Source organism: Lonchura striata, chromosome 3 (assembly GCF_046129695.1).
Source record: "Lonchura striata isolate bLonStr1 chromosome 3, bLonStr1.mat, whole genome shotgun sequence".
Classification (NCBI taxonomy): Eukaryota; Metazoa; Chordata; class Aves; order Passeriformes; family Estrildidae; genus Lonchura; species Lonchura striata.
In genome coordinates, this window is record NC_134605.1 from 1,269,665 (window position 1) to 1,279,853 (window position 10,189).

Here is a 10,189-nt window from a genome sequence, read left to right on the forward strand (position 1 = left end):
GGGCTGGGCTCCCCGCCGGGCGAGGCAGTGCCAGCCGGCCGCCGGCCACCTCCCCTCCTCCTCCTCCTCCTCCTCCTCCTCCTCCTCCTCCTCCTCCTCGCCTGCCTACTTCTGCAGCGGCTCCGCTCCGGCTCGGCCGCTACCCCTCCGCCGCCGGGGCCGCCACAGAGCCCCCTCCCTCCCTCCATCCCTCCCTCCCTCCCTCTCCCCCGCCCTGTCCCCAGCGCCGCCGCTTCCACAAGATGGCGGGGACCGTGGCGGAGCGGGACGCGCTGGTGAGTGCGGCCGTGGCACCGGGACGGGGCCGGGACGGGGCCGGGACGGGGCCGGGACGGGGCCGGGACGGGGCCGGGCGCCGGGCAGGGCTCCCGCGGAGCGGGGCGGGCTGGGGGCTCCGCCGGCCCTGCCTCAGCGCTCTCCTTCTCACCTGCAGAAAATAGAGGACGGGCATTTAAACAACTCGCTGGGATCTCCGGTGCAGGCTGATGTGTACTTCCCTCGCCTGGTAAATCACCTTTCTTCGTTTTTTTTTTTTTGTTTTGTTTTGTTTTTTGTTTTTTTTTTGGTGGTGTGTTTTATTTTGTCAATGCCTTTACTGTCCCCCGCCCCCGCTCAGCTCCGGCCGCTGGTGATGCCGAGCTGACCCTCACCACCTTCCGCCCGTCCTTTCCAGATCGTCCCCTTCTGCGGGCACATCAAAGGAGGAATGAGGCCGGGAAAGAAGATCTTGGTCATGGGCATAGTGGACCTCAACCCCGAGAGGTAACACCTGCACAGGACTGCCGGTGCTGGGGAGGGGGCGAAGCGGGGCGGCCACCCGCACGTACACACACACACATCCGCACGGATCCCTGCTTTCTGGAAAGGATTATTTTTATCATTTTAAATATAGCATGCTGGTTTCTCCTTTGACCCATAGAGGGGGCATTTCTTCAAGGGATTCCGTTTTCACTGGGGAGTGAAGCATATCAAGCATATATATCTGCATATATGTACAAATATATGCCCAACGCCTTGCACACACACACATATGTACTCCATAACCATGTTGTTGTCCCTGCTGAGCTTTCAGAGAGCTCTGAATGAGCTGAGCTGTCTTCCAGCCTGTGCCACTACATGGCTATAATAAGCTGAGAAATAAGACTGGTGGCATTTGGGGCTTGTTTGCTTTTTTTTCTGGCTGAATGAGAGCTGTTCTGTTTGTGTTGCAGCTTTGGCATCAGTCTGACTTGTGGGGAGTCAGAAGATCCTCCTGCGGATGTAGCCATAGAACTGAAAGCTGTGTTTACAGAGAGACAGTTTGTCAGAAACTCTTGTGTAGCCGGAGAATGGGGGGAAGAGCAGTCGTCTATTCCTTACTTTCCATTTATACCGGACCAGCCTTTTAGGGTGAGTACCAGGATGGCAGTGGCTTGCACCATGTCTGATAAAGTGTCATTTGACACGAGTCGCAGCAGAACCTGACGTGCCTTTCATGAAATCACAGTGCAGCCGGCACTGCTCCGGTTGAGACACCAGTTGCTGGTTTGTTTGTATCCATCGAGTTGCGTGGAGATCCCGCTGCTACGTGCAGCTGCAGGCGGCTCAGATGGGGCTGTGAGCACCTCACCTGGGCGCTATGACAGGATTGTAATACTGTGTGATGGAGCGCAACTTCCTGAGCTTAGTTTTATAACCATAAATTAAGAGGTACCTCTATGTCATTAGAGCATTACAAGTTATTACTGGAGAATGTTAATGTTCAGTGGGGCTGCTGTAAATATTGATGGGTTTTTTAATGGACATACTGTTTGCAATTTAGTGCAGCTAATAAGGATCATGTTCATCCTTTGTCCCCAGGGATGTTACGTTAAGGTTGACCGTAGCTCTTCGTGTTAGCAGATTAAACAGCTAAGCAATAGTGGCATTCTTTTCTGAACCCTGGGATTAAACCTTCCATCAAACTTAAATCTGTAGTCACTTGAAAACAGTGTACATGGAAGTGCTGTGGTGCTGTGGATGGACTGGGTTGACCTAGAAGCAGATTCCCATCTGTAGTGTTTATGGTTATGTGAAGATGTCTTTGCAAATCAGCACTAACAAAGTATGCAGCTGCAGAGGGCTGCTTCCCTCTCACTACATTGAGGAAAAAAGGCTGCATGCCTTTTCCATGCAGCTGACCCAGAAAACCCCTCCTCCTCCCTGTCCCTCTTACAAAACCTCACTGGCCCCTCTGCTAAATGCCAGTACTATGACCAGCTGCCAAACTCTCTTAATCCTTCTTGCCCCCAAGATAATCTCCCCCAGCCCCAAAAGCTCACCATCTCCCCAGATGCTTGATGTTAAGAGGGTGTTTATATGACTGGTTTTGCTGCAAATTGGTTGCGCTCTACTTGCTTCTACAAACTCACCCTCCCATCAGAACTGGCAACACCCTTTGGTGGTGTGGGAAATGCACTTGAAAAGGCTTGGAGGCTGGGTCCTGCTGCATCTGAAAGGGTTCCACTGCCTTCTGCACTGGGTGGTGACTGGGCCCTCAGACAAGCCAGACAAATTACCCAGAACAAGTTTTGTGCATGTCCCACTAATGAGACGATGTTAGAGGACAGCAATATTGCACATCTATCATGGGAGACAGTAGAAGGGGAGTTATTTTTCCTTTTTTTCCTCCTTTTTTTCCCAAATGCCCAAACAGAATTGAGGCTCCCAATTGACTTTGTACCTTTGATGGTCTCCATCTCAGTGAATAAATTAAGACTATTAAGTGTTCTTGCCAATTACCTGTGATCCAGTCCAATTAGCACCGTGGTGTGGCCGCGGGTGACGTGAAAAGCGGACCGTGAGCAGTGCTAACCATATCTTTTACATAACAAGGCCTCAGGCAGGCTCTGTTGCAGTGACACAGGAGCTCCATGGCTGCACAGCCTCTTCCTTGGTACCTGGTGCACTACCAGGGATCCAGGAGTTCCAGCTCTCCTGGGCTGCCTGCTGCCACTTCTCCTGGTGCAGTGTGCTTTAAGTCGCTTGGGCTTTGGCACAGTCAGTTTGTCACAGCCCTGTTCCCATTTTTATACGCTGTAATAGCAGCAGAGTCAAGTGTCTGGTAGCAGCACTTCACTCTGGACTTCCAGCTTCTGGAAGTGACCCAAGATTTACATGTGGCTTCCCTGAAGATTTTCTCCTTAGTGTGTCTAGACCTGGAGGTCTCCAAAAGCCTGTATAAGTGCATGTTTTGTGTCCTCATGTCCCAGCTTCCTGCTGGGGCAGCTCCAGCAAAGCTTAACAACAGGACACCCTCTCAAGCCACCCCAAACATCAGGAATCTCCCAACGTGTCCAAGCTTGTTCAGCTCCAGGCTTTGTTGCTTTTCCAGAGCATTTCTGCTGGTCTCTCAGGAAGAGGGATGAGCTGTGTCCTTCCCTGATTCTGTTAGTGCCTCCTGAGAATGGTCTAGCTGAATTCCCAGCAATCCTGCACTGCATTTCCTTCACTGCAGCCCCAGGATGGAGTCTAGTCTGACAGGGACTGTCTGCAGCCTCAGGAGTGAAGGGGTTTTAGTTCTGCAGCAGCTGTGTGTGTGTGGGAGGGGAGAACAAACTTAATATCCCCTTTCTGTGTTTACTCCCTTCCAGTAAATTAAAAGTAGTGTGGAAAGCATTGCAGAGGGAGCTGCCTCCTTATGCAGGAAAAGAAAAAAAAAACAACAAACCACCACCAAAACCAACAAGTAGTCTGTAGTCTTTCCTGCCTGGTTCAAACTGAAACCGCCACACAAGGAATGCAAGGTTTGGGTTGGAGGTTAAATTTCCTCCTGCTGTGATTAGCAGTTTGAGTCTGTTTCTGGCATTATTCCAGGACACAAAACCTCCCAGTAGCCAGTGGACTGGGTTGCAGTGTGCTTACTGCTAGGACAGCATGAGATTTGAGATTGGATGAATGTCCTTGTGCGGTAAGAGCAGATCCATCAGAGTGTAACTGGTGTCAAGGGGGCAAACTGGTCTCACCTGTGTCTCTTGTGTGGCACATTGTAGCACAATGTGCAGCTGCACCAGTGCTCTTTGTGTGCTGTAAAACAACTCCCCAGTTACCCTGTGAGCAACATGCTTCAACATTTTATCTTTTGCAGGTTGAGATACTTTGCGAGCATCCCCGTTTTAGAATATTTGTGGACGGACATCAACTCTTTGATTTTTACCACCGTATTGAAACACTGTCAGCAATTGACACGATAAAGATAAATGGAGATCTTCAGCTTACAAAACTGGGCTGAGCTTGTTAGGACTGCAGATTCCAAACCAGCTCAGGTGCCGTGGTCCGTTGGGAGCAGCGACAGCCGGCTCTGGACACAGCTGTGGTAGGAAGGCTGCCCTGTTCCTTTTCCGCATGCAGTTCTTCACTCCTGTGCCGATGAACCGGGCTGTGTTTTATCCTAACGAAGAGCACTGTTGGTTTATAGACATTGAGCCGTTTTTCTTGGATCAAAATAGCCCACCTGTGCTGGATAATCAAATTGGAATGGATTCAGAAAGACTTGCAGTCCCGTTTCAAATCTCACAGAAAAGGCAATCTCTGCAATGCAGCGCTAAAACCGGTTACTGAACAGTAGTGACGACAAAAACAAGTTTATCTTTTGCAAATATTGTTTCTGCACTGAAGTGGAGTAGTGTAGCACAACATAGGGCCATGTGCTGACGTCCTTACCCAGGGCCTGAGCCTGGTTCCATGGAAATCAATGGCAAAACTCCCACTCACTTTAATGGGGTACAATCAAACTGTCTAGTCCTTAGTCAAGCACAATTCCCACTGATTTCTATGGCATTTTTGCACAAACCTTGGGGCCTGTCCTTCTGCTGGTGTAAATCAGCATTACTTCCATAACTCTTAGTGGAATTTTGCTGATTGCCCCCAGCTGCTGGTTTGGCCCAAGGACTGTGCAAAAACTGACTGAGGGTGTGTGGACACAGCCTGTGTATTTTAGTCAGGGTATTTGCATAGAATGTAGATTGTTATGAGTTTTTGCACAACGTATTGTTAATACAATTTTTAAAACTTATCTGTAGTTTATTTATTTATACTCATTGTATGTATTATTAGTAAAAACGAACAATCTTAAGATTAAGAACAGCAAAGTGTAAACATTTTGAATGTACAAAATGTCTTAGGTTCTTTGGGTAAACTTTACATATCCTTCTTGAAAAACCATGTTTCCTATTGCACATTTAGTTACATTTTAATGGAGCCCTCTAGGCCCTGGGAAAACGTGGGCATGGTAGTTGGTGGGGGGGAATTCTGCATATTCACTAGAATCTGTTTTTCAGGGCTTACTAACTTTGCTGCACAGGATAGGTTTGAGTGGAAGTCGATCCATTTAAAAAATTTAAACAGCAAAACTAAATTTACTGTGCTTTCATAACCTGAGAAAAAGTTAAATTTGGCAATCTCTTCATTCAGAAAGGGAACCAGCTTCTTTCCAAGGGAGATTCTTTACACTTGTTTGAGAACATATTTGGCCTTTGATATGACAATTAAAACTTGTCTAGACAGCCAAGTTATAATGCTTGAAAATCAGCTACGGCACATGAATAATAACTTTTCAAGTAGCTTTTTAAATAGTAGGTATAGCTGTATAAACACAGTCATTGTGCTACACTATAAATGAACACAGCCACTTTTCTTGACTTCCTTAGGTCTAAATACACTTTTTTCCTTGGCTACTCACAGTGGACTTTAATGGGTCTTTCTGAGTAGTTGTAATCATGATATAAACATACATTTAGGCAATTTTGAGAACACATAATATAGGGACTAAAAAACAGACTACAAAAACATCTTCTGTAGCAGAGTATATAAGAAAAAACAAAAAAAGTTTCTTACAAATGGAACTATGTTAAACCTGCAATAAAAGTGTGGTTTAAAGCAACCAGAACTGGAATATCCAAAGTTAAGGGTAGAATGCCAATGCAAAGCCTCATTTTGTGCTAATTTGGCCTGCAGTTAAGAAGCCTTAGACTTGCAAGCTGAAATTCCAACTGTGGCTCTAGTCCAAAGCCTGTTGAGGTCAATCAGAGTCCTCTGAGCATAGAAGCCTGATTCTTACTTCTTGCAAGTGCAAATCTGTTTGTAAAGAGGTGGGGTTGCTGCTGCTGCTGCAGATGAATTAAGAATCAGGTTACCACCTGTAGCCTGTAAAATACAAGTTAAAATTTTAATTTTTAGCCTTAACATTTGACGTTCCCTGACTTTTCTTCCTACTCCCAAAAGAAAAGAGAACCTGTTGTTTTCCAGATGAACTTTTTGTCTGGTGTGTGGCTTTTAAGCTGTACATCAGATTCTATTTGTATTCCAGATTGAACTGAAATGTTCCTGTCTCGCTCTGTTTTTACTCTTTTACATGATGCATAATGACTGTGTCATTTTCCATTGTATAAAGAATGCTGACAGTGTTTCGGTACAAAATATATTCTTAAAAATTATTATAATAAAAATCCAAGGGAAAGGTGCTTCTACATGAGGTATTTTGGATTTTTCTCCAGCTTGGAAATTCCTTATGGTTCCAAAGCGGATGCAGGCAGGGGATGAATTCTGTTTGGAGAGAAATTTAGCAGCCTCTGTGCCTAGTGCTTTCTCCAGCTGGACATCCAAAGCCAGGTTTGCTGATGCAGGGCCAGTGGGAAATGTAAGTAGCACCATGACCCTACAGTAGCACAAACCCAAAGGGAATCTCCCTGCCAGCCCACCAGCAGAGATTCCCTCTCCATGCCTTTACTGTAGCCTGGAAAAAGCATTTTGGCTGCCTTGGATTTTCACAGCCCCCACGCGTTCTCTCTCCCGCGGGGGCCTGGCGCAGCACGGTGCCTATGCCAGGGATGCCAAGGTGAGCTCAGTGCAGTGTCAGGGGCATCTCTGCTGGAGCCAGGGCCTGGTGTTCCTGCCTTGCTCCTGTTCCCACCCGCTGTGCTGGGCACTCCCATTTGTTCCTGCTCCAGGAGTTTGCTCTCTGGGGAAAATGCTCTTTTGACCCCAATTCTGGTTTTGCCTTTGCATAACTCCACCACCTGCCCTGTTGTGGTTTCTGAGGCAAGCTTCAAGGCAAGAATGGTTGTGAATCCTCTTCTGATGGGTTATGGCTTGGCTGAGAGCTCAAGAAAGGGCAGAAAGTCACAGTTGTAAGAAAGCTTACACATCTATCTGTCTATCACCTGATTGGAAGCCTCTGTATTTTTCTTTTGCTCTTGGCACAACCAGGCGTTGGCAGGCGAAAAAAGGATGATGTCTGTGTAATCAAGGGCTGTTCCACTCGTGCTTGACTTACACTGGCTGATCATGTTAAAATGCAACTGCAGAACACTTGCACATGCAGTGTAAATCATAGAAAACTGAGGCCTTAATTGTTTCTATTTAGTTGGACTTTGGGTCAAATCCAAATGTTTCAAATGGGAGACTGCACTGCAAAATTTATACCTGAATTTTTCATTCTCCACAATTTAGGGATTATTCATATCTTAGTTTTGGATGTAAGCCCTAGTAGACATGAAATAAAGACTATGTCCAGATTAGGCCAGGTTTATAAAATGCTTTTCAGTAGGGAGAAGTAGTCTGTGAGCCTCTTGGAAGCTGCAATTCTTCAGGACTTCAGGAGTGAATGAACCAGCTTTGAAATCTTATGCTAAAATTTACTAGCTGAATATTTCTGTGGTTTCCTCTGAATGAGGAAGTTGATTCTGCAATGAAAGAAGTCTTGAATGGGTAAAACCCATGTGGAGCGGAAACACTCAGCATAGCTTTATTTTTTGAAAGAAGAAAAAGAAAATAATACAACTAACAAAAAAAAACAATCACAACCAAATTATTTAATTATGTTTGGGATTGGCTGTGATAAAGCTGATTTGATTAAGAAAAAAACAAAACTAGGTTATTGCCTGCTCAGAAAGAGCCTTGAAATATTTCAGTGTCATGTGAGGTAGTCTGTCTGAACATATTTCACACAAATGCTTTTTCACAGGCAACTTGTTAAAACTGTTACAAAATACCTTCTTTTTGTGTCACAATTAGAAGTGTTTGCCCCACCTTGAAAGAACATTTTGTACTAAATATTCTTATGTTGTCTATGAGAACTTGCACTAGCATATTATATTCTCCCTCCCCTCCCTGGCTACTTTGAGCAGAAACAGGCGTTAATATTGCTAAACCGGTTGAATGTGACATGTGCTTGAGGCCTAGCATCTTTCTCAAGGGCTGCTTTTCTCAAACAGCCTGAAAAACAAAGGCAGAGCCTTAATCACCATTCTGCTGTGACAGCTTTCCACCCTTGCCACTCTCCTGCTGCGAGGCTGAAGGCCAGAGATTTCCCACAGCGCAGGGAGCAGCGCTGAGATTTTTATCTTTGGCTTTGGAACTGTTGAGTGTGGAGGAAACGAGGCCAGAGTGGCCACAGCGCTCTCCAGCTTGGTAGTGAGCATAATGTGCTGTATTCCTGAGAGAGCAGGACTTCAGAGGGCATTTCCAGGGCCAGACAAGGGCACAGGCTCTGGAGATGCAGGGCAGCTTCCCAGGGATGGGCTTTTCCCCACATTTTTAGCTGCCATCCTACCAGGACCTGTGGCAAAAAAAAACCCCAGCATTGCTTACAAGCTTGGACAGCATGGACTGGTTCATGTTCCTACTTGCCTGATGTAAAAGAAGTTCCCAAATAAATAACAGGAGAGTGTAGGAGTAGCCACACCACTAAGGTGTTTTTTCCCCCATAGACATTCAAACAGGATATCTGATGTGGGACTCATTTGGCCTCCTATTCACAGGAGATGCTCCCCCCAGAGAGCTCCAGCACTTTTTTCTGCACTGAGGGTGCACAGAGACCTTTCCATGCAGAAAACTGCAGAACAACAATTCTGCTGAGCTGGTCAGCAACCTCCCAGCAGCCCTGGAGTTGGTGTGACAACGTAAGGAGCAAAAGTCAGGGGCTGAAGGCAGCCTCAAATGACTGCTGTGATAAGCACAGAAGTAAGGAAGAAAAGCTTACACCAGTGTAGGAACAGCAAGTGACCTGGTGAGGGGTTTTGTAATCGTGGTATTGTTCTGATTTTCTCACATGGATCACAAAGCACACGGGTGAAAGTCACTTTGCAATGAATGGCGTGCAGCGTTAGAAGCAAGGCCAACCCAAACAGGGAGAAAAAAAAATACGAGCTGCAGACGCCCTATCTGGCTTTGATACACCCTCCCAGCTCCTCCCAGCAATCACTGCTGCAATGAACATGCACAATTACTGCAACAAGGAGATTCAGCAGCATGTGCAAGATCAAAATAATAAACTCCTATTTGCCACAGGTCCTCCCTAGCTCCTGTTGCTAGGCCTCTCCATCCGTCTGTCAACAAATAGCTATGTCCTTCTGCTGTTAAAATCCATGTCAAAAATCCCTTTGACTTTCATGGAAATAGGTCCCTAAGAAAAGAGTTATTTCTAGCTCTCACTCTCCAGTTATTTTCAGCTGGGGCATACTCTAAAACTGAGTTTATTTTTAAGTGTGAATAGAGGACTATTTCTGACTGCATTATACATTGGATAGAGTCAACAGGAAGCAAAGCCTCTCTGTGCTGCAGGAACACTGGTTTCACAGTTCGCTGGTGAAATGTCTTGTATTCATTAGCTTCTGATTTTAAAAAGTGAGAGTGTGCACAAAACGCCCGGGCAATAACAGTAATATGTATCATTCACCACAGATCTATTTTTATGTGTTGTGCTGGTTTCATAATGAACTTTTAATAACAATAAAACATGAAATCTTCACTAGGTTGTTCTGTCTTTTATCTGAACTATCAATACTCATTGCATACCCTCTTGACTTCCTTAACTTCTGGCTTTTTTATCTCCTGCCTGATTTTCAGACTCTTCCCCTGGTTAGACTGTAGTGTGGAACTTCAGTATGGGATGTGCAGCTTTGGTAGCAGCTTGTGCAAAACTGCTTTATGGTTTAAAATCCCCATGCAGAACGATGAAATAACATCATTAGAGGGAAGAACAGCTTGCTGACTCTTGCAAGACTCCTGGAGAGATCCCTGGGCAGTGTAAGCCTCAGGAGTTAACAGTGGCACAGGTCACTGATGTGCCCGGGGTTAAATGGCAGTGTAACTCACACATGTGTTTCACCTCACTCTGGTGGGGCTGGATCCATAGCTGAGTGCTACAGGGTGAGTAAAAACACCACACCAG

The 10,189-nt window shown here is 46.0% G+C and overlaps 1 protein-coding gene across 1 annotated transcript; it reads left to right on the top strand.

Annotated features, from left to right (window-relative positions):
* The first annotated feature begins 200 nt into the window (after positions 1–200).
* On the top strand, positions 201–9,766 carry LGALSL (galectin like). Its single transcript, XM_021555846.1, has 5 exons — positions 201–275; positions 434–505; positions 674–762; positions 1,212–1,389; positions 4,106–9,766. Exons 1-5 carry the CDS (start codon positions 243–245, stop codon positions 4,247–4,249), a joined length of 516 nt encoding a protein of 171 aa, XP_021411521.1. The 5' UTR covers positions 201–242; the 3' UTR covers positions 4,250–9,766.
* The last annotated feature ends 423 nt before the right edge of the window (positions 9,767–10,189 follow it).